We start from the raw sequence: 25,298 nt of genomic DNA, 5'->3' as shown, positions 1-25,298 counted from the left end.
GATTGTTTATAAAGCCCACATCCTCACATATTGCTTGTATTTGTGTGTGTTCTTGCAGCCCTGTGGCAGGAGCAGATGGACACCCCCACCCTGAAGACCTGCAAGGTGGAGGAGGACCTGAGACCATGGCCAGGTGAGACACTGCAATGCACTGCTTTTTTTTTTACCCCACACACTCTTTTTGTCTCTTGGCTTTCAAGGTTATTTTTATAGCGCTCATCAAAAACCAGCTTGACAAGGAGGTTTCTAAAAACACATTATATGCAATAAAATGCCGTCATACAGAAAATTATACGAGGACAGTTCGTGCAGTCTCTGAAATACTAAAAGGCAATCAACAGTTATAGATAAAATATAAGCAAATTAAATTAAACATATTTAAGTCAAAATCAAATCAGAAACCTGTCTGAGTGTCTCAGACTGCAGACTGGTTGGTAAGGGGAGAGACGTTTTGATGTGTTTAGTAGGTCATGGTTGGTTCTTGCAAGAAGTCTCACTATTACACTTCATACTTGATAAAAGAACTAATTTAACTAAGCATGAGACTCTGTATTTATTTTAGGATGTTGTTTATGCATGACGGTGTCTTTGTGTGTGTGTTTCAATTTGAAACCGAGGGTGTTCGCTAGTTGCGAAAAAACAGCCTGAAGGGTGAAGTCACTAGTAAGGACTTGTGTGAGCAAGCGTGCAAAACACAATGAAGATCGCTTTGAATATAAGTCTTTAAAAACATCTCGCACTGCTTTGTTTTAATTAGTAAACGTAGTTTTTCCAAACTGAAAGAAACAAGCTGGAAAGGGTGCGCCAATGATATTAGAGTCTGTTTCATTTTGCCTGTAGGGCCCAACTACATCACACGGCGTTCCCGTAATGCCACCATCCTTCTCGCTTTTTTTTTCTTCATTGTCTTCCGCTGCCTTTCCCCCTTCTCCTTTGTTTCATTTGTATCTTGGCGATTTTGATTAAAAGCCCTCTCAGTCTTGCATTCTCCTACGCACAACCCACCACTCCACACCGGACGTGCTGACTCATACGCTCACGCTGTGACGAAGTCCCGCATTCAGACACAAAATGACTTTTAGATTTAGCACTGCGCTCTTGCTCTCTTTTCTGCATTTTATCAGATACAACGCAATGTCTAAAGAAATGTGTCTAAGCACTGACACAGCAGAATTACACGTGTTTGTTGGCGTCTGTGCAAAGGCACTCGGGGCTGTGTGAGAGACTGGAAGCAGCAGTGAGAAAAAAAATTTAACAACAGCGATTCTCATGTAGCTACAATCCCAATGACTGGTTAACAAATACATCACACCAGTCACTTTACAAGTGAGTATCGTATCTCTCGCAGAAAAAGATTTACTTAACAAAAAAATATTTTAATCGCGTCACCTCGTGTGTCGACGCATTAGGGAAATCTCAGGGTTTTTATAATCACAAACTTCTTTTTCCCTTGCTTGTGTTGCATGTCACAAGTTGAGAACATGCAAAATCCTCCGCACTCACATGATAAAGTGCTAACGTGGATGAGGCTTTGGGGCTGCCGACCGTGTTGCCACAGTACAGAGGTGATCGGTATTTGCATCCGACATGATGCTCCGGCTCCACAGCCTCGGCGCTTAAATAAACACCTGGAGATCATTTGTGTTCATTTGGGTCTCCTATTCTGCAGTACCGGCCCTGCCGTGGCGTTACGTTACCCTGTACTCGTCGGCCAATTATCAACAGCGCCTTCTCAAGCTAATGGCATCCACTGTTCAAACCAGTCAATAAATCAACCGGACGCTTTCTGCTTGTGAAAGGACTTAAATCCCTTCTCGGGAGTCCACAATGCAGAGCAGCTGGGCCTTTTCAGGGATTATATCAGAGAAAAAGATTAGAAAACATTCTTATTACACAGCACAGTGGCTCTTTCCACGTAGCCGCACCAGCCCGGGCTTCTCTCTTTTTCCTCCTTTCACTTATTTGCCTGAGACACCCTTCCCTGGGTGCTGGCCGTCACAGTTTGCATCAAGCCTGAGTAAACATTTCACAGGTGAACGCCTGGATTTGCATCCCCCCCATTGTCAGCCACCACATTCAGGCACACGTGCATACACACACACACATAAGCCCGTGCACAATTACACACAGAGACGTGACCGCCTCAAACCTGCCCTTGTGTTAACAACCAAAATCAGTTTCTCCCGTATGCAAACGAGACAAACCTCCTGTCATATCTGGGTTACACGCTTGAGTGTGGACTAGAGGACTTCTTGACCTAAGCAGAAAGGAGGAGGGCTCCACCCTTGGCACTGCAGAATTCAAAAAGAGCATGGCGCTGCACTTCAGAGCTCATGCTGGAACACCGTGTTCTCTATAAAAGCCCCGATTCCCAGCTACCCGCTTCATACACTCAGAACATCACACACTGTGCTAGCTAGGCCTCTGGGGTCCATCCTTTATCCTGTCCCTGCAATTTAGTCAACACGTTTCAGATGAGCCTAATGGAGATCATGTGTGGTTTTGTGCCGTAGAGGTTACAGGCAGCGAGTACTCGGCTCAGTTAGGAAGACCCTCTCTGCCAAAGATACACCACCGTTACCACAGCCGCAGCAGCAAACCCTGCACTTATGTTGGGTGGGGGAGGGTGGGGATGCAGGAAGGTATGCAACGCAGTCAAGAGGGAGAAAAAGCAGACTGCAAACTTTGCTTCTCAATTACAGGACACTTTGTTTAGCCCTCTCCTCCAGAGGGAGCTACTGTACTGTACCAGACTCCTCAGGGCTCCCAGCCAAAAACCTGAGACTGCATAAGCCCATTAAGGTGTTGTGATAAGCGTCCAGTCCAGTTTCCCCTGACGGAACACAGGAGTCGATCCCCACCGCAGTTTGGCCCACACATTTCCACCGACTTCAATTAAGCGGAGATCGTGGGCGGCGTGGGCGGCGTAGGCGGCAGCAGCGAGAGCTGTCGTGTCCCCAAGCCACAGAACGCCTCCCCGGTTTCACCCCGAAGCCTAAATTTAGCACAGAGTGGGACAGATGAAGGGACAGACAGAGAGAGAGAGAGAGGGAGCAAAAGCTTTTTGAGAGTCCGGTAGGAATTAGTAGGCTGACTCCACTTCACCCGAATCAACAGCAGCTGAGGGCTTGGATTTTCCTCGCGTGAAATCAGATACGGAGCTCGACTCCTGTGCCTGGTAGACTCTGGAAAAAGAAACAGCCCCCCCTACCACCACCACCACTACTAACTCCCTCATCCCCTCCCAAAAAAAAGGAAATTCAACAGCAGCAATGTGTTGCTGAAAAAAAAACAAAGAGTAAAGCTGGGGCCATGGAAATTGCAAAGGAACTGATTTTTTTGCAGCTGAAAATGGACCCTCTTCTCCAGACACAGGGAAAAGACATTTCAACAAGACCGTGGCACGCAAGTTTGGCATTCTCCCCCCTCGGGGCTGTGGCGTGCAAGCGCTTGCTATTTGACAAATACAAGCTTTCTTTTCTCTGCCATCCAAATCCACATTTTACACTTGAAGTCATGTGGGCACACTGGACCCATGGAAGCCACACGCAGACAAACAAATAACCACGGGCGTACACAGGCGTGGGCTGAGCGCATACTGTAGGCTGACATCAGGTGTGAGGAACACTCACTAGTCTTTATGGCATACAACCAGGTCAAGGGCGTTTGTTCTGGCTGAAGGCCACCTTATTGCTTTGGAAAATATCGGAGTATCATGAACACAAAGACTCGACGCGGTCAACTTGCCAAGCAACGCTTAATATTTCACACCTTTACCTGGGAATTTAAAAGTGTGTCTGAAGCCAGTAAAACCACAACAGTAGCAGGTAATTTTCCCAGTGTTAGCATTTAGCTTACATGCAATTAAAACAAAGTGAAAATAAATCAAAGGTATCGTAAGTACATTAAGCAGAAACTTGGAAAATAACTGGTGCTGTACTTGGACTGAAACACAAATACTATCGGAGGTGTCAGTCGGCAGCTTTCATAAATCTGTGAATGGGTTCGTTTCCCAAGCTCGGGTGGTGTAAGATCAGCCAATAGCACTCCTTAGCTGAGCGAGGAGGGAAATATGGTGTTTGAGTTCCTTGGTGACAGTAGTGGCATCAAATCTCAGAGCAGCAAACCGCCAAGCCGAACCCTTCAGCAATATTTCTATTTCCCTTTTGCCAGCTGAATAAATGAGAAGGTGTGCAGTGAAATGGCAGACATAGCAGCCTGGTTCCACTGTGCTTCGTTACCTGTGAGATTACACTTGGCAGCGACTCTGACAGGTCATTCACTGTGATACACATTAGTTTAGATATACACAGAAACACAATTTCTCTTCCTGCGTCCCCTCCCCTTCTCTTTCTCTCTGACCGTCTCCGAGTACGACCGTCTGCCTCTGCCACCTAAATATGATTTATGACAAGCCGCACAACAGTGCAGCGAGCTGTCTGTGTTTATACAAAGCACCCCTCACTACAAACAATGCCTCTTTTCATTGCTCTGAAAAAGATAGAAAACTGTGCGTTGCGTCTTTTGAAGCAGTGGTGGGAGGGCTGTGGCAAGGGGGCCTTTTCATAACTTCAGTCTTGTGCACGGGGCTGTGGGATGATGTGCTGTCAGTGCTTGATGACTGTTATTAAGCAAAGAAATGTCTCAGTTCATTACTTTGAGCAAACATTTCCATGGACCGGTATATCGCAAGAAACTTGAGCTCAGAATTGGGGGTCTGGGGAGATTTGCTGCTCTGGAAATGTGGGTCTTTTTTTTCTTGCGAATAATAGAAAAGAGAGATCTCTGAGTCGCTGGTTTCATAATTGCAAGAGCAGTTTGAATGTTTTCTGGCTCTTTCCAACCTTTTGTTTCTCTGTTTTTATAACAGCGACTACAGAGCTCTTCCCGCAGAGGACCACCTTCCCGTCTCTGTCACCGCTGACCGACCCTCGCTTCTCAGATCCCCGCATGCACTACCCCGGGGCCTTCCCCTACTCCACCAACACCTCCAGCACCGGCATTAGTGGCCTTAGCATGTCAGCCTCTACTAGATACCACACCTACCTGCCACCACCCTACTCAAACAACCAATCCCAAAACTTCCAGTCCAACTCTTACCTGTATTATGGCACAGGCTCTGGATCCTACCAGTTCTCCATGGTGGCTCCAGGGAATACCGGGGGCGAGCGCTCTCCCACCCGCCTACTGTCCTGCTCGGGGGCTACAGGCACTGGCGGGACCAACAGCCTGATGAACCCGGGCCTAAACACCCAGAGCGAGGGCGTGGAAGCCGACGGCAGCCACAGCAACTCCCCCACAGCCATGAGCGCTTCGGGTCGCTTGGATGAATCTGTCTGGAGGCCTTACTGACTGACAGACAGCTAGACAAGAAGAGAAGGAGAAAACAAAGTAAAGAGGATGATGAACAAAGAAAAAAGAAGCTGAACACTGAAAGAAAAGAAGAAGAAAAAAAAACAAAAAAAGAGAAATGCTGCATGTTTGTCTTTTATTTCTCCGGCACTCGCTTTAAAGACCTTCTGCTTTTACCAAATCCCCCAAGACTTCTATTTGTTTTGTAAATTCTTGAACTCCTGCACTGTACCGAGGTACCGTCAAAGAACCGGAAAAGCCATACGAGCTGACGCGTTACTTGGCAGAGACTGTAAACAGAAGAGAGAGTAAAACGAGTGAAGCCGCAGTAATGTGCCGGCCTCATTTGTCTTGTGCAAACAGGTACTCATCAAAGACAAATGAACAAAAGGCGGCGGAGGTGTGATCAATCAGCACAGCTGACGAACTGAAAAACCGCAGCAGAAATCCCTCAAACAGACCGATCCAGCTCACTCGGCGGGTGGAGGAGAGAAGTCGGGCTGGACTCCTGCGAGGCATGGCTGCACTGCTGTAGCAATCCTTCCTTTTTAAAGCTTTAATTTCTGTCAAATTTCAACATTGTAAAAAATTATTGAGTCAGTTGTGAAAACATTGTCAGTTGCACCCAAGGCTGTTTCGTGCGCTCACGGTGGTTATGCAGTACCTTATTGCCTAATTTATTATCCAAATGGACACATTAGTGTTTGGAGCCACACTGCGCAGTGGACATTTCGACACAACTGCTGCATTATTGAGAAACAAAAGCATTTTACATGTCACGTTTTTAGATATGACTCCTCCTCTGCCGCGTCATCAGTCAATCACGCTTCAACAGGACAGTGGCTGATATTTCAAGGAATGTATAAAGACTAAAGCAGAGGAGGGTTTCTTGGTTTTTTTGTTTTTCTGTAGGAGTCCTGTTGTCTCTACTCTTTACTTTTCCTTTGATGTTCTTATTCAAGCCCTTTTCTAAAGAAAAAAAAGTCCTAGTCTGGTATTTTTAAACTGGATGAGACAGTTTACCTTTCATATTTATTTGAGCCAAAATTTGAGGAAATGTATGCATATACCCCAAATCCTTAAGCATTTCTCTCTGCCTTTCCTTTTTTTTTTATATAAATATATATACAGTATATATACCATGTTTTGTTGTTAAGTATAAATTTGGAATTTGTGTAATATATTGCTACTAAATTATAAAAAAAACCAAAACCTTTAATGTAATTTTTTGCCTTCCAATGTAGCTTTGATGCACTAAAACTTTTATTCCTGAGTGAACAGTGCCCAACAGCATCTTCTAGAGCTGTAAGCTTTTAAAAAAAGTTCCAAAATTGCCTTTCTGCGCTTAAAAAAACCAAAAAAGCCATTTGCTGAATTTTTTGCACTATGTTTGAACTTTCATTTCTCTCTTTATTTTTGGGTTTATACATTTACAAATATCCAGAAGTGTGCCGAACTAAACATGGATAGATATATAGACATCAACTTAAGTCGCCAAATAATTTCGTGATCAGACACACAAACACATTCCTGCACCACAGGTGTGTGTGCGCATTCCCCCTGTCCTGGGAGGGCCTTTCCCCTTTAGCTACACATGTGATCCCGTGTTTCCATAAATTAGGAGGAGAGGATGAAGGGATGGAGGAAGACAGGTGGGGTCAAAAGGGGTATCTTCTTACAAAACCAGAGGCAGTTGAAAAAAAACCCTCTGTTGTTGTGCACCGGTCCTTTTGTTCTAAATAATCAGTGAGTGCTTTGAAACCTTTTATGGCTCCCAGTCTAATTTACTGTCAGTGCCAGGGGGTCGTAGCTCCGCCAGCTCTGCCTGCACACATCGCCTTGGCACGAGGTGTGCTAAAGATATCTACAAGAAGTATCAGGTATCCAGTATTTACCAGGAAACTCTTTCACAAGAATGAAGATGATTAGGATTCATGACTTTGAAAGTTGGCGGCTCATGTGATAAATAAGTAAGCTTTAATGTCAAAGTGAGAAGTGATCCAAAGAAGCTAGCATTTGCAGCTCAGGTAAAGAAAAAAAAGTATGCAAGCTGTTTTGTATGCCCTCTGCCTTATTCCTAGTTTTTTTCTAAATGACAGCGTCTCATTCCCATCTCCCTTTGGCCTGGATGTGCCTGAAAACCTTACTGTATTATAGGCAAACATCATGCAGCTAGAGAAACCACCTACGTACTGAGATTTGTGTGGTTCCTTCAAACACAAAAAACCAAAGATCTTCACAACTGCCTGTAATACTGTTTGGATGTTTTCGATGGAGAAAATGTGTGGCAAAAAATATTGTTTTTGTTTTTCTTCTGCAAACAAGCCCAAGTGTGCGAGTAAATCGTATTTTTATTGTGTGTTAATTAAAGAGCACAATGTTACTTTTTTTTAAACAATCCCTTTCCAGCAAAATGTTCCTTCATCTTGCTCTCTCCATCTCTTTGATGCTCAAAGCATGTACATCTGAAACTGGTATGTTAATTTAAAAAAAATTTCACCATGTATGTAATGATATCGATAATGCTTCTATACTGAGTGCTTGTAAAGTTTGCGATAATGTAGTTTTTATTCATTTTAATTAAAAAAAAAAGTGTCTCACTTTTGTCTCCAAAGCTGTTTTCTTTTGAAGGATAAGATTTGTAAAACATGGCCACACTTCATGCTCACGGCTCCGCCCACCCACTTGTGAAACCTTTTGTTTACAGGGAGCAGCCAATCAGAAAAAAGGCTCAAAGAGAACATAAAAATAGAGCAGGCTACAGCTACTTCAGCAGAGTCCAGGAATGAACCCTTATAGCCCCTTCAAAGGAACTCTTGGAGTGAAATGAATAAATCACACCTAGGTTAGATTAAAGTTGCAGATTTATGGCCACATTCTTTGAATTTATTTGCTTAATTATAAAAACAATAGCACAGTGTAGCAGTACTCCTAGGCTTGTGAGGTGTTGTAGTTTAACAGGGCGAGGTGTTGAGAGTTAAAACACGGGGGGGGGGGTACATTTTTAAATCATCTCCAGAATCCAACACACCATCACATCACATCAGCTGAGAAATGAAGAAGGAAAAAGAAAACCCTCATAAACATCCATGGGACCCGATTCCACGCCAGCACATTTCTGTACTTCTAACTTCTTCGGCTCACACAGAAAAAATACCACGAATGCCACTGTTTTCATCTCATAACCTTACATTTGCTGGGTTGTGCCCAGTAACCCTCTAATAATTCTCCTCCTCTCTCCCATTAGCGAAACTCTCGCTGGCAATTCCTCTCGCTTCCCAGAGGTTTGAAAATGCCTCAGCTGTCAGCGCGGTGGTACCCTGAGCGTAAATAAAACGCTGCTCAGGAATCCGACACCACCCTGGCAGCCTCCATGTTAGCGCACGTCGGCAAGTCGTCACTTGTTAAAAACAATACAGAAGTTTGGAATGTCGGCGGCCTTTTTTAACCGACGGCGTGGTCGTTAATTTACACCGCGCCGATGCCATCTGTTTGCCCCATTTGAAGCCGAGCCATAAGATTAAACACTTGAGATGCCACCTTGCGGGGTGGTCTGATTTCAGATGTGGTTATCCTGACACCAAATACCCACAATTCTTCGCTCTTTAACTAATGCCACCTGTTGATGTGCCATGAAAGGCTTTCACTTTGTTTTCCACTAATTTTTCACTCTTTTGTTTCCTGTGTTTAGACGCTTGCATTTTCTCTTTCTTTGCCTCTTTCATCCTTTCTTCTCGTTCAGCTCTCACCTTTCTTCGCCTTTGTGTGGCTTCTGCTGCATGCGTGTGTCTGTGTCAGGCCTTCTATGGCTGGCAGAACAACAGAGCCTCAGGATGCACACATGCAGCCTCGATACACACTGCATTCAATTAACTCTGCACACTCAAAGCATTTCCACGCAGACACACACAATCCCCCGCTGACAGATCTCGCACCAGCCCTCCACCAAGACGGTCTGAGCTCCACTTTACAGTGCGAGTTCACAACAGCGTTTCCTCCAGGTCTCATCACAGAGAAGTGCTCTGCCTCGCCCCTCGCTGATCCCCCACCACTCAGGAAGCACAAAGAGAAAATGATAAGCTTTCAATTAGGCCAGGCTCAGGGGAATTTTACAGCTGTCTTCACACACTCTGTGAGACCCGACTCTCTTGTCCACATGTGTGGAGCAGAGAGGCTCTCATCTGGCTCTGCCTTAGTCATGGATGTACACGAGCAGAGCTGCTTTTTCATCTTCTCTCTGTTCCTGCAGCGCTGCTGCTCCTCTTCCGAAAACTGTAACTCTCCCGGAAAGAGGGGAAGCGTTTGCCTGGATCAGGCTGCCTGTCTGGATGTGATTGTAGTCAAAAGGCATGATGAATTGGTGTATAGGACAAACAAAACCACTTTTTAAGTGGGTAAAGTTGAAAAAATAGACGCATAACTTGCCCCATGGCGATAGAAAAGAATAACTAACGACTGCTTTGTTTATTCTGTCTGTTGCTTATTGGCCTCCAGGATTTTTCATCTTTATTCAAAAGAAAGATGATAAAACACTGAACTGGAAATAAGACACAAACAAAGCGAAACAGAGAAAGTTTCTCATGATAACAGTATCCGCTGTCGCTTCTATGATACCTGCATGCGAAACCAATTACAGCCTCTTCTGGAGCCACTAACAACCTCTGCCCTGAACCCGTGAGAAGCAGTGGGCCTGAACCGGCTTGTTTTGGGTGCCTGGTACGTTGGCCAGCAGTCTATTTTCTAACCAGACTGGTGGTGGGAACAGCAACTACCGTCCAAAATCAGGGTTCCCACAGATTGACCGAGGAACACAGGGGCCAGGGGCTAAGAAACCGCGAGAGCTGTGATGCAACCATTCTCACACAGAGCACTGCTTTGCTGATGCAGAGTGGGATATGGAGGGAGAGATGAAGAGAGAGAGAGAGAATTCTCCTAGTTCAGAAGGATCCCAGTGAAGGTAGTTTCTCATCCATGCCGAGTCTACAGAGACTGATCTTTGGAACCGGGCGACTCCCAGTTCCCACAGTGGAGCACCTCTCTGCGGGGCTGTACTGTAGGAGTCGGTTCCCGCTCAAAGCGGGAGCAACGGTCACAGTGTCAGATGGACCCGGAGAGCTGCCAGCACGACACTCTGCTGTGTGACCTCTTAACGAGCTGCTGATCTCATAAAAACACAAACAAATTCAGCAGCAATGGGAGACGCGTCGCTCTTAAAAGTCTCCCAAAGAACAATCTGTTAAATCAGCCGTGTCGCATTTTAACCGTCTCCCTGGATGCATTGCTGGGAAATGTATGAAAAAAATGAATAAAAACAGTTTTTAGATCTCAACAAACCTTAGCAAAGGAAAACATGTGATGTCATCAGTGTACTGACAGCACCTGGAAAATATTTGGTTACAACCGAACATATTTTCCTAAGATATGTCAAGCTGTTACTCATCAGTTTGATTAATGGATGTTTCATTACCTGTGACTATTTATGCTTAAAAAGAGGGGGAAATGTAAAGGTTAAGAGACGTGGGCCATGAACAACACGATAACTGTTGCTGAATCATCATCATCACACTTTTGAAGCCAAGATGTGAAATATGTTCCTAATTTCAGCTGTGAGAATGTAATGATTACTTCTTTAATGCAAAAATGATAATCTGCAGATTTTTGGAAAGAAATTAATATTTTTTCTAACCTTTATTTTGAATCTTAAGAGTTTTGTTAACAAACCTGGATATTGTTGAGCTTAACCTACCCTGAAAAATATCACACACGTCTTAATCGTAAGTGGCGACTGACAACATTTGCTGTCAGTAAACAAGAGGGAGCCCATTTCAGTGCACTTCCAAACTACAATCATCTCAGCAACAAGTACAAACTTTTAGATTTGCAAGCAAAACTCCTTTATTCATATTTTAACCTCCTGTTTATTTTACTTGCAAAAATAAAAATAAAAATCACAGAGTCTATGGTGATTCTCTCAGGCCTGTTTTTCACAGCAGACCTGTTCTGCTTGACTGCACATTACAGACACGAAAATAACTCCACAGATGCAGATGCAAAAGCAATAATATAGCCTACATCCTTCTGCCCATATTGCCATGTTGCATGTTTTTATGGTTTAACAGCCCCGAATGAAACTGAGACGTGATTTCGAACCACAGGAGTTTCTTTTAAGGCTGCATGGCTGCAGGATGTTTTCTTTTTTCCTTCCGTGGTGGCAATTCACAGAATTTCACATTGCACGTCATTTACTGAGTAACGCTCATACAAAGACGTGTGATGACACCGATAAGCGACGCTCAAAACAATCTTATGACTAAACTCGGTCATCTCATCACAGGAAACCAAGACATGTAAATGAATCAAAAACAGGAGGCCTTTAAAGAAACCCATCAGACCACTGGATGGCCGACCTGTGGCTCAGTCCATGGTTAGAGGGTAATCTGGCTAAGACCACAGCAGCTAACTTTCATTTAGACGTCCTATTGGCTCGGATGCAGATTATCCTTACTGCATAATGACCACAGCTGTCTGTGTCAAACCAATCTGCCCTTAATTTGATTAATTTGTCAAGGAGTAAAAGTAGAACATTTGAAATGAAAGGACGATAGTTTGTAGTGTTTTGGGATTTTTTGTTGATGGGAATAATGAAATGACATGCTTTTCAGTTTGATTTAGACACTGCATTTGCACTTTACCAGTGAACCAAAATATGTTTTTACTAAGAAAGTAGGGCAGCTTCCCAGAAACAATACTCGTTGTTCCCATACAGATTCATGAGAATTGACACAATCTTTTTTTTTCTGTGCTTTTTTCTCACAGAGAAAATCTGAATAACGATCTGTACATGCAAACACTACTTCCTCTATAAAACAGGAAATTAATACGCACACACACACGCACACTATAGCTCTCTGCCAGGCTCATGGTAGGGGCTTTAGTGGGGGGAAGGAAGACGGCGAGGGGAAACGGGGATCCCTGTGGACCAGGTCTGTGTTCACTTGAGCAGGGGAACTTGCTAAATTGGTGGTTCACATACACACTCTCTATCTTTCTATCTCCCTTACTACTACTCCTTTTTTTTTAATCCATGTGCGCAAACAGCGAGTAAAATGAGGATGATTGCTTAAGTCTGTTTTGGATCATGTGGGAACGTGGATGGCTGTTAAAAGCTGCATTGTCCCGTCCTTTCTTGCTCTCATTGTCTCCTTTGGAAGCAGCAAAGTCAGCAATTCCTTTGCATCTCTACATAACAGTAAACCCACGTGGTTGTTATCTGTTACCTAATAAGTGGCTGTTAAGAAATCAGTGGGTTGACACAGAGCAACAAGATTAAAGCATCTTTTTAAACATTACTAAATAATCAGTGTTGCACTTCTTAAATCGTCATTTTCTCCTTCGCAGTCACTTTTATCGCAGTTGTGATTCTGGTGCTTTGATTGTCAAACATCGTCAAAGCCAGGTGTGGATAAATCAAATTACTGCTGACACCCAATAAAATGTGAACCATTGTTACCGTTAGACAGGTGACGTGATTAAAAGCCATTACTTTGGTGTTTCCATCTCCAGCCAACAGTGTGTGTGTGCAAGGGCTCTGCTAACCAGTTCCCATGGTTCAATGGTTCCACTATAGCTACTGTGGATGTCCTCGGGGGACACCTCCCACTCGCTGGTTTGTTTTCATCTTTAATGGGAGATCATGTTACACTCTTTATGGTGTGTGCATGTGAAGTAAACAGTCTGTCTGAGTGTGTGCTTTTTTTGTTTTCTATGCATGCACCTGTAGAACAAGGTGCTGTGTGTGTGTGTGTGTGTGTGTGTGTGTGTGTGTGTGTGTGTACACGTGAGTTTACACACATGAGGTATGCTGGCCTGCAGACACCAGACACCTTGATTTCTGCTCCTTTTGTTTTTGCCCATGAGGCAGAGGGGAAGATGAAGGAAGAAAAATATCTTTCAAGTATCTGGAGGAGTCTGTTTGGGAGCATTCAGATTTAGAAATAATTGCTGAGATATAACAGCCAAATGGGCCGTGGAACAAAGAGGGATTGTGGGGTTATGGAAAATGAAGCATTTACATTTGGGCCCTGGTAATGAGGGGGTTTTCCTGAGAGATGACAGCGAGGAGGAGGATCAGAGAGCGATGGAGGGGGGGGAGAGGTAAAACAGAGAGAATGCATCAGATCAGGAGGTGGCGATCACACAACTGATCCCAGACAAGCTTTTTGGCTGTAAAGGCGGCTTCAGACTGTGACACACACTGGCCAAAGGATTGTGCGCACATGTGCATTAGTCATGAAGCATACAGGTGTTTGTGTTTTATGAGAGACCCCGTACCACACCGCAGCAGGGGCTGCAGCAGCAGAGCACGCCAAGGAGGATTTGGGCTCTTGGCACATTCAGCCACGTTATGAGGTGCGGCCGTTTGGCAGGCCAGTCGCAGCGGGGCACAGCAGACCTGAATATAAACAAGGTTGGCCCCTTAAACGCCATCCATCAAACAGATCCACCGGGAAGCAAAATCCATCAATCTCTCTCCTCGAGACCGACACAGAAACAGATTATTGATGACATCCAGAGGAATATTAGAGTTTTTGGCACGTTTTGTTGCTAGGGTAGATTACCAGCTCTGACTGCTTTATTAAGATATAGTAGCCATTCATTGCTCACACTGGATTTCTCCTTACGTTTTCTTCTCCAGCCACCATGTATCCTGTCAAGTGTGGCCCTGCAGTTTTATTTTTGTGGCTTTTGGAAATGCCCCCACTTTTCCGGCCCTGCTCCAATTTTCTTTAAATACAACCGTAATTGGTTTGATTTCCTACCTCCGGCCTGGCGGTGAGGGGGGTGGGGGTGGGGGGTTACAAGGAGAAGTGGGAGTTAGCAAGAGCCAAGGCAAAGGGAGCCCAGCCCACAGCAGGCGTGCAGCACGCTTGGGTGGCATTACAGTTGACCAGTACTATTATTCCTTCATTTAAAAACTGTTTACGAGCATATCCTGAAAGCCTAAAGCGACATAAATCGGCACAGAAAAACACTCTGACACACATAAGCACACATGCTCTGACAGCCTTGACACCTGAGAGTGCCTAAAATTGGAAATTGTGCACATCACAGCTCTCCCCAACTTTTCTCGTTGCCAGCAAATCTTGCGACATTATCACAAAGGCATTCCAGCCTGCAAATCAAAACCAGCCCCCGACAAAAAGTCTTTTCTTTGCGAGTTCTCTCACGGGCAGACGGCGAGGAGTGTGAGTGTGCCGCTCATCAGGCAGGCGTGAGTAATCAAAAAGGAAATAAGACGTAGCGTCTGGGAGAGTCCAAGTGGGCCCCTACTGATCTGCAGCCAGCACATTGTTCTGGACTTCTATTGTTTCCTTGCTTGGTTGGCAGACCAGAGAGCAGCCAGCCAGCAAGAGGCCAAGGTAGATTTATCCTCGTCTTGGAGCGCCACTCAAGTATGTCTGAGGTGGCGTGGTGAGGGGATAATCCTGCAAAATTACTGCAGACAATGGTCACGTCTAGCAGCAGAAAGCATGTGAAAGGAGAGAATGTGAGGAAGCTTAGCAAGTATCAAAAGATCATTTATATACAGTGCTGTGCAAAAGTCTTGAGCCACACCTCATTTCTTTATATTTTGACTATGGAAATGAAAAACAGGCGCACCAACTGGAATATAAATGAAAATGCGGTATATAAGGCAAAAATAAACTTTGTACAAATCGAATAAACTTGAAAGTCAATAACTGGTGTGACCTCTTTTATTCTTCCTCACAGCATGAACTCTCTTTTAGGAAAGCTTTCTTTCTGGTCCTCAGGAACGTTTCTCCAGGCTTCCCGAAGAATATTCAGAGGTCTTCTTTGGATGTTTCTGCGTTTTGTTCTGTTCTTTGTCAGGATGATCCCACACTGCTTCAATAACGTTGAGGTCCAGGCTCTGGAGGCAAATCCATGACTGATAGTGTTTTTCTATCCAGGTATGCTTTTACTACACTGGCAGCGTGTTTGGGATCATTGTCATGCTGAAAAAACGGAGCCAATCAGACACTTTCCAGATGTTGCTGCACAGTGCATCAAAATCTGATCGTACTTTTCTGCCATCAGATTTCTGTGTTGATAATTCCATCGATTTTGACGAGACACCCAGGACTACAGGCTATTTAGAGACATGACTTTTAGATATATGTGTCCTTTTTTGTCCTCTACTTGATTGATTGATTGATTGATTGAATCTTTATTTTGAACATGTTGAAAAAGTATAAAAAAAAATAGAATTAAAAGAGACAAATGAACAAAGCAAACAAAAGGAAAACGAGCAACCACACCTCCAAATAACGTCCATGTTCAAAAAGGAGCAGGAAGAAGCATAAGCTTATTTAATCCCACCCCTTTTCCACTATCTAGTATCAATAGACTACAGAAATACCTCCTTGCAATTACATTATATGTTATGTGTAATTTTTTTTTTATTTTTTTTTAAATATATACACATATATGTTTCTATCTATCCATACATACGTATATACACACATACGCACATATACACATTTTCAATAACCCCATTAACACCTCAAGGATACACAGCCTACAATTATATATATATATATATATATATATATATATACCCATACCAACAAACCCGTGCATGCGCACACACATGAAAGTATTAGACAAGAACACCCTATCAAATCTCTACCTTTTCCCTGTACCCTGTAAAAACCATATCCTTAAACCGCTTTTTAAACTGCGCCATGCTTGTCCACTTTCCTCTCATTTATTCAAGGACACACTCCACACCAGGCTGGGAGATGCCAAGTTTTCAGATAAGAACTCTTTGGAAATCATCTCGCTCTTGCAAAAATCCTATTTTATGCTTGTCAATCTGTTTATTCATATATTCAGCTAAAGAAACGAGGACAGATGTGTTTTTGCAATGAGCCACCAGTGTCTGTTATCTGTAGATGCAACACTGGTTCATGCCCTGAGTTAGGCCTTTTTATGCTTGAATAATTCAAATTTCAGTGTTAAGTGATATTTCTCTGAAAATGGACTGAAAAAGTGCTCAAGAGCACTTTAAAAAATTGTTCTTCAAAGCAATTTATAAGAACAAAATGAGGCAGAACTCAAGACTTGTACAGTCCTGTAAATACTGCCCAATACCAAAGTAGACCCCGAGCAGCAACTGTCTGCAAAATAAAGCTAAAGTGAAAGTGCCAACAACTGCAGTTCCTCTAATGTCCACTTGAAGCTGAATCAAGGAGTGCCCACATGTTTACCATCTGCTACAAAACCTGTTTTGGCCTCTAAAGCAAATTTCACCCTTCATAAGAACTGTACTTTGGACTAATTGTTTTATTACTCACCCGTTCGGATTCAGTAGGGCTTAAAGTTTGGGGCATGGCCCCTTTGACTGACGAGTATGCCAGCACAGGCAGCTGTGGCTGCAAGTCGTTTGCCTGGTTTCACCTCCACTAATTTCACTCACTGAACTCAACCTCTCATGCCGTCAGTGTTTTCTGCAGAACGTTTTTTAAAAACAAAACGATCTGATAAATAGCAAGACGTCTGTGCACCGCTTTGGTGTCTGCAGTTTTACTTGCATGCTACTTAGCAACAAAGAAAACACCACGGCAGCTGCCAAAGAACCTGTGGGTGCCATCGTGCAGACCTTTTACATCATTTACATACAGTGTGTAAAGTCTGGAGGTTCTTATAGGCAATAAACATAAACAGACCACATGACTGAGCAGGTCTTAGCAGAAACTGGATCCACACAATGAAAAGCCTCAGCCTGCAGTAGAGGAGGTGTTAATTTTTACTGTAACCAGCAGAAACCCAGAGAAGGGCTGTTAAGATGAGTCCAGGGCCAAACACAGCTTGTTAATATAGGATGGAGACAGTTGGGGAGTTTGTCTGTTTTATGATGGCTGATGAAAAAGAAAACAGACACATTTCCAACCAAAGCAGGATTCTAGGTTATGTGGTCTAGCCACAGAAGAAATGGACCCTGGAGGCTTCCGTAGCTGGTGCAGAGAGAACACAGGGTCTTGTCCAAAAATGGCACAAGTGCACGCACGCACATACACACAATGTGAAGCTTTCCCGGCAAGCGACAGTCATCTCGGTGGAAAAATACGGTAACCGATGCATTAAAGCTCAGGACTTTGAGGGATTGCAGGGACACAGCGACATTAAGACATGCAGACCACACAATATCCAGAAAGCAGAGGAGTTTGTTGGGACTGATGGGTCAGTGCGGCAGCGTACGCCCACAGACTGTTGAAAGGGAATCAAACCAGTATGAGACGGGCTGTAAGTTAGTGTATATGGGAAACGTGTACATATCGAAATACTAGCATGTTCACCATCAAAGCTAGACCTACCCAATAATTACAGAGATTTGAAACAGTGTAGGCCACAGCTTCTTTTACCAAAAGTAGGACCTCGCTCCTAATAAACAACTTTTATAAAAACAAGATGCCCATAAAAGTAGAACCAGAAAACAACTCGGCAACACAAAAGCCTCCTTGAAACTGGTGACATGGGTCTGTTGCCATGTAGCACCAAACAATGCACTCCTCACCCCATTCCTATTGAGCCTCTTTCCCTACTTCGAGCCATAGCTCTCTCCTCATTAAGTGAACTATACAAATGCCGAGAGCTCCTGGCACTTCTTCACGTTTGTCAGTGTGAGACAGGATTTTTACTGTGCACGGTTCCAGGACCCAAAGTTTACGGGGTGAGTGAGCCGCAGCTTTCACTGCTCAATCGAAACAAATTCCCCAAAGTCTAAAAGTTAATCCAGCTCCGGGCTTACCAGGAGCAATATAGCCAAATAAAAGCTTGAGATGACGACAGTAAACCAGCCTTCTGGCTTCCTGATCCAGACTGGTGTGTTCCTGATGAGCTGGCAGACCAGAGAAGTAACACCGACTGTCTTATTAATGCTTAAAGCATTCTGACAGAGCCTTTTGTTACTTACTTAAACCACGCTGCCTGCAACGACCTAATGGAAGTCTAAAAGCCATTAGGCTAGAGGGCTTAGCCAACACAAACCAAGCGCACAGACTATGAAAGAACAGCTAAGGGTAATCAATACATCTCCCCTCATCATCATCCTCCTGCTGCTGCTGCTGCTGCTGCTTTCCTCCTCCAGTGTTAAAGCTAAATGTCATAGCATCGTCTATGGTTGCTGGCGTGTAAAGGAGACACTGGTTTAAATCAGAGGAAAACCAGCAATGGCGGGTGAGCAGCTGGAGAAAGGGGAGATCAGATTTGTCCATTAATACTGGCTGCTCTTTAGCTGCTTTTCATTCTAGGCTTCTCTGCACTCTGGCTTGCACTCTGGCATGCTTTTACCAGCTAGAAATCACAACAGAAAGGAGCGTTACTGTCAGTACGGGGCATGTGAGTGCAGCCTGTTGTCATTTTACCAAAGAGACATGGCAGGGAGGAGCCAGCTGGGGTGTTTCTCTTTAACAGGCATCTGCAGTGGCTGGCATGAAAAGAAAGCCTGAGAGCTGGAGACGGATGGCAGAACCAAAACTTCAAAGACCTCTTCTCCCTCTCTCTCCCCCTCGATGAGCTGTATAACTCTGAAAGAGAACCTGCTAGTTCACTTTAGCACAAAGACACACACACACACATACGTGCGCTGTCTGTTAAGCACACACACCTGGGATTATCAAGACACCCAACAGACGTTTCCTGATTCCTTTAAAAATGAACAACAGTAGTATGGTGCATTGTGAAAATACACGGTTCAGACACAGCATTAAACTAATGCACAGCCACACAGACAGAGCATACCAGACAGGTATTTGCCGCAGGCTCTGATACACTAAGGTAGCATAAACTGCAAGGTAAATGTGCGGAGCGAAGGTCAGGGTGTGGCTGCTGACAGAGCAAAGCCTTTTATGTCTAATAGTTTTTTTCCCCGTCACAGACAAAATAAAACAGACCACTATTGTAGTCCTATAAAGAGACTAAACAACATGGACAAAAGCTGCTTGAGGCAGCAGAGCTGACGTCACAAGGTGTCTTTTAAGTACTGAGGAGGGCTCTCTGCCCCCCTTTTTCTCTTTAAAAACATCTCCTGTAAAAGACAAACATCTCTCTTTATTCTTACACACACACACAACTTCTTGTGCTTCCTGCGAAAAAGTGCTGACCATGTAAAAGAGATAAGAAAGAAACCCCGCGAGAAGAGTCTGTGCCAGCTTTCTGAGGTCCCCCTGTTTTGGCTTACTGTGGTTGAGTACCCTCTAGTGGTAGTTAAAGTGAAAGTCACATCTACTTGGATTTGCCTCCTAGAACCCCTCACTGTGCCTCTTTACCAGTCAACAGCTGCAGTTAACCGCAGCCCTGCCACAGGGTGTGACTGCAGGACCCAGATGGGGTGAGTGGTGAGCCGGGGAAGGGGGTTAGGCAGCTTTTTGTGGGACGCCCAAGGGGTCCACCGCATTCCCCTATCTCCCCACCACAGTAGCCAAAAAACCCTGGAGAGAGAAAGCCAACTACCACGTTTTAATGAGGGCTAAAATAAACAATGCAAGCACACAAAATCCACCCTGACTGGTTGACTGTAGGCACTGAAGAGGTGCAGATAAGCTGGGTTGTTACTCTGTGGTCTAAAAACTCGAACGGTAATGCAGAACCGTACGGCTCCCTAAATAATGGGTGCCAGCGTTTGTGTACTGAATGGAAACAGACGAATAAACACATCTTGTACCTGTGGTGCTGTTCAGAGATGTTCCTTCAGATGTCCATCTGATGATTTCTGCTCCTGTGCACAACAAGAAAGGAAATGATTTATATCATGAAAACACATCAGCAACATTTGTTCCTGTAAAATAAACTTGTATTAAACTACCAAATTGTACACAAATATCTAAAAAAATACTATCCTACTTGAACCAACTACACTAACAATATGTGGCTTAAATATTTTGGGATCACTAATAAAACCAATCCACTTACATTAGTTATGATAGTATGATATTATGTTGCTTACACTGATCGTTTTCTGACCTTCTAATATTTTCAGACCCATTATGCTCATTTCCACCTCCATATTTTTATTCTGGGACTCTACTAGAGCAGCTCTGCATGATCGACAGTTTCAAATAATCCGTATTTATCATATCGTGAGCCTTTGTGCGGTCATTAAGTTCATCTGCTGTCTGGAACAACTGTTTTAGCGCCACTTCTTTTTGCAGACTGGGTGTGGATGACTGGAGAGAAAAATATGAAGTTGAATAAATACCATTTTTATTGCTAAAAGAAACAAAAAAGCATCTGCTGATATTATCACGCTGACTGTAATGTTCTTAAAGAAAACTGCCCGAGCACTTGGACCAGTTTTACTGTTGATGCTTGATAAAAGGTGTGGAGTGTTGGTCATGATTCCTTTTTTACACCGACCTCAGCGTATATAAAAGATGCCACAGAGTCGCAGACAGAAAAAGGAAGATTTTGGATGCAACAGTGGGACAATAAGATATATACAGAGGAGCTCCTGATCCTTTGCATCAAGAGGAGCCAGCTCAGGTGTTTCGCATGTTCAACATAATAATAATAATAATGGATTGCATTTATACAGCGCTTTTCGAGACCCCCAAAGCGCTTTACAATTCCACTATTCATTCACTCTCACATTCACACACTGGTGGAGGCAGCTACAGGTGTAGCCACAGCTGCCCTGTGTGTGTGTGTGTGTGTGTGTGTGTGTGTGTGTGTGTGTGTGTGTGTGTGTGTGTGTAAGAACATGAAGGAAGATGTGGGGCAAAACCAGGATACACTTTTCTCAACTGGCTTGGGAAACCTCCAAAAAGAGGTTTTGGCCTTCAATTCACAAAAATCACTCAAATATACTTGAAACCAGTTTTTAAAGTGGAATTTCACTGGAGAAAATACATGTTTGCCTATAAAATGGCCATGAATAACAGGTAAAGAATATCATAAAAGGGAATTCACTGCCAATCATGCATTTCCAGCTCAGGCTTTCTTTTCATGACAGCCAAAACTGCAGTTACATAGAAACATCCCTGCTGGCTCCTCCCTGCTAGAATGACAATAGACTTCTCTCACATGCCCCTTACTGACAGTAAAGCTCCTCCTCGTTTTGATTTCTAGCTGGTAAAAGCATCCTGAAGTGCAAGCCAGAGTGCAGAGAAGCCAGGAATAAATTACAGCCTCAGTTTCTTGCTCTCAGCAGACAGGAGTGGCACTCGGTGTGGCCTTCTGCTGCCGGAGCTTCAAGGTTTGACGTCTCGTGCTTCAGAGATGCTCTTCAGCATTCCTTGGTTTAATTTGAGCTACTGTTGCCAAAAAGCAACCTAAACAGACTGGTCATTCTCCTCTGACTGCTGGCACTGGATACCTTCTGTTTTTAGGACCATTCTCTGTAAACCCTGGACGTGGTTGTGTGGGGAAATCCCAGCAGATCAGCAGATTCTGAAACATTCAGACCACACACTCAGTCTCCTCTATCCTGATGCTCAGCTTCAGCAGGTCACCTTGACCCTACATGCATGCCTGACCGCACTCAATTGTTGCCATGCGATTGGCTAATTAAATATTTGCATTAAGAAGCACTTGAACAGGTGCATCTAATAAAGTGGCCTCTATGTACGCATGTAGGCAACTTTTTGTAGCCTTGCTTGCAACAGTATTAGCTTTCTTGTACTGTATCTTTGGGTGGACTACACCTTTAAAACACCGGCCCTACAACACGTGAACCATTTATTACAGTCTTCACACTGTTGGTTTGTTAAATTGCCAAAATATTGATATTTATTACATGTGAAAGCCAAATAACGAGCACTGCGCTCGAGTTTCGCGCTTTCCTGCAGTGTGCCACTCCGCATCACTCTGAGCGTATTGACGGTTTTTTCCAGGCCTATCAGACATGGGTAACTTACCACTAGAGAAAAAAGAAAAAGGAAAAAAAAGTTTCTGTTGGTGCCAAGAAAGACATGCAAGATGATGGGTCAGTGACAGCTTCTAGGAGTGGAAGACGTTTGGCAAGAAAAGCGCACCTTGTTGAAGGATCAGCACGCCGGGTCGGCGCTCCTGTTAACCAGCCGCAGACGACGGAGGGTTTTAAAGGAGGCGAGCTCATGCCAGCATATTTTCTGAATAACATTAGTGTAGATGTAAGGAGCAGATAAAGAGCATGGAAAGCATTATGGGGGCTGTGAGGTCTGCAGTGCTCGAGAAATGCCTGAAATTCACCGCAATCCAACAACAGCAGCAGCAACACAACCGCGGGGTCTGTGCCAGGATGGCAGCAGCGCCACACTTTCTGCTCATTGTTGAATACGGATGCACTCGCACAGCCGCAGTTTAAACCACGTGCAACGATGTGTTACGCAGTCATCTCTGGACAAAATGGCTTTTCATAGCAGGCAAAGCACAGGTGGAACTAATAACATTAATTATGATTGTGTTCCATATATATGTGCCAGTATCCCGGAGCTCAGCCAGCATGCAGGTTGCAACTGGCTCACCTGAGTGGAATACAGCCACTATTAATGTTATTAGTTCATTTACAAGTCACACTCTGGTTTACAGTGTGTTTAGACAGCTAGACAACCCTATTAAGGCGTGCCCGACTGTTGTTACAGAAAAATAGGAAATGCATACTTTGAGAACCACATAATTATAACTATGGTAATCGCTACATAGTACTGGTGCTTAGTGTTCTTCAGGCATTGGCTTCACACATCAGAGCCTGGACCTCACAAGCCACTGAAAAACCAAAAGTAGAAAGGTTGTTTTGTTTTGCTTTCATATGTTCCTGTAATGGAATCACATGTCTGATGGTCACTTTATTAACATGTTTGGAACCAACACCTCTGCTTGTATCATGTTGTTATTTTTGCTGTTTTATAGTTTTTTTTTATTTACTGTTTAATGTGTTAGGAAGCATATGATAGTAAGACCAGAAGAATAATGCTGCCTTGTTTCACTATATGATATAAACTGTGGTTTATTACAAATATGCAGCAGTGTATTCTTGTCTTGGTCTGCCAGCAGGCTTCTCTTTGAGATCGCTGAATCGAACATGTTTGTTTGGCCCCCTAAACTATCATAAATCTCAACCCAACAGAGGTTAACGCAGTCTGATGCTGGCTGATGTAGAGCTAAAGCGATCACGACAGAGGTCAGATCATTTGTATACACGTGAGCATGAATACTATGACACTGTAAGTGCAAACAGCAGTGTTTGAAGTTTTATTTCAACCCATCTGTATTATATGCAGTCCTGTGAAAAAGAAAGTATTCTAAGTTCACAATAATTGGACTATAATTTATACACAGCTGTCACAGCATTCAAATTGCTGGAGTTGTGACTGATTTGACTCTTTTCTTTGTCAGCCGTGCTGCTGTAGAGCTGCTGCTGAGTGTGGCCTCATTGTCCTGTTTGGGCCAAGCTTTAGCTGCTTGACAGCCTCACATTTGACTCTGGAGCACTTTGGCGTACAGTGACAGCAAAATGCCCAAATCATCAACCTTCGTGCTGGCAGCTGGTATGAGGAGTCTCCACTGTGGTCTTGTCTGTCCAAAGTACATTATTGCAGAACTCTTTGTTTATTCAGATGCAGCTTTACAAACCTGTTTGGTCTTTTTGTAACTGTACTATCATGAACTTTAGGATGTATCCTGCTAACTGAGGCCTCAGAGCAGCGCTTTGTCTTTTGTAGTTTCTCCGAGTATGGCACGGTCTGACCTTGGGGTGAATTTGCTGGGATGTCCTCTGCTGGGTAGGTTGTTGACACACACCTGAAGCTTCCAGATCTACAAACAGACAACATTTCTGTTTTGATGGAGATGCTCACGCTTACTGTTGCTGATTATTTAATAAAGTGCACTTGATTAGTAGCAGCTGGCTGCCAGTTCCTGTTGTTTCCTATGGAAGCAGTAAAGGTGTGTGTAGGATTGAATAGAGTCCTGTTGAAATGTACTTTTTCACAGGACTGTGCATGTTTCATTTAGCGGTCTGTTTGATATTTCTACGACTAAAATCCAGTAAGAGCAAAGATTCATGGAACTGCTTGAATGTGTAACTTTAAATCCTGCCACAAACTGGACACCATTACCCTGAGTGAGTATTAAGGTTCATGGCTGTTGTTTAAATGTTGGCCAAACCAGTGCTTCTGTAACCGTGCGGTGTACGGGGCACAAGAATGAAACAAAAGCTGAGATTTCTGCCTCTGAACGCATCATTTACATATTGTGTGTAAAACACTCTTAACTTTTTAAAGCAAATGCAGGCTATTCATACTGACAGTTTATTACAAGCTTTGGTGAACTAAGGTGAGCGTTTAACTTACTGACAAACCTTTAAAGTCTAATATTTTACACCACAGCAGTGTTTCTGGGCAATATTCACAGCAAAAAGCGATAATCTCGGGTTCTCATGGCATATAAAATGTTCAGGTCTGTGTCCTGTCAGTCAGCAGGATAAATCAAATACATGGAGCCACATCAAGTGTCAGGTGCACAGAGTCCATATGCAAAGAAGGTTTTTAACACATTGTAGGTCCAAAACCCAGTTGGGATATCACTGTGTACCCTTGAGCGAGCTACTTTACCAGTGTAAATATTTAGTCAGCTGTATAAATGGGTGTCGTGTAAAACCTGCAAATTGAACTGGCAGTGCTGGGAAAGAGTCAATGCCAAAAAGAAACGGATCCACTAAAGCATACACAGCTGATTGAGTTAACGTGTTAAAGGTAAAACAGAATGGGGCAAAACTAAAGCTTCAATGAATAATAGATGGGGAAGTTTTCTCACTGAGACAAAGAAAGATCCAAGATTATAAATGTAGTCAGTGTGTCTTTGTAGTTTAGCTGACGTGCTGGCTCCCTCACACGGTGTGTAATAAAGAGAAAAACACACAGATGCACACATGCATGCCTGACCTCGGTCTAATTCTAACCTTAACT

At 43.8% G+C, this 25,298-nt stretch overlaps 1 protein-coding gene across 2 annotated transcripts in view; it reads left to right on the top strand.

Moving 5' to 3' along the window:
* runx3 (RUNX family transcription factor 3) overlaps positions 1-7,946 on the top strand; it is a 48,571-nt gene extending 40,625 nt beyond the window's left edge. For both annotated transcript variants that reach the window (XM_086275946.1, XM_086275947.1), the window contains 2 exons: positions 59-133; positions 4,871-7,946. In XM_086275946.1, the coding sequence (XP_086132072.1) occupies positions 59-133; positions 4,871-5,352 (557 nt within the window). In that variant the 3' untranslated portion in view covers positions 5,353-7,946. The remainder of the gene's footprint in view (positions 1-58; positions 134-4,870) is intronic.
* The last annotated feature ends 17,352 nt before the right edge of the window (positions 7,947-25,298 follow it).

This window comes from Aulonocara sp. 'chitande type north' Nkhata Bay, linkage group LG19, assembly GCF_057382095.1.
Source record: "Aulonocara sp. 'chitande type north' Nkhata Bay isolate Kocher_YH1m ecotype deep benthic linkage group LG19, A_spYH_male_GT1.1, whole genome shotgun sequence".
Classification (NCBI taxonomy): domain Eukaryota; kingdom Metazoa; phylum Chordata; class Actinopteri; order Cichliformes; family Cichlidae; genus Aulonocara; species Aulonocara sp. 'chitande type north' Nkhata Bay.
Note: the sequence above shows the minus strand (reverse complement) of the source record. Positions and strands in the feature narration are given on the sequence as shown.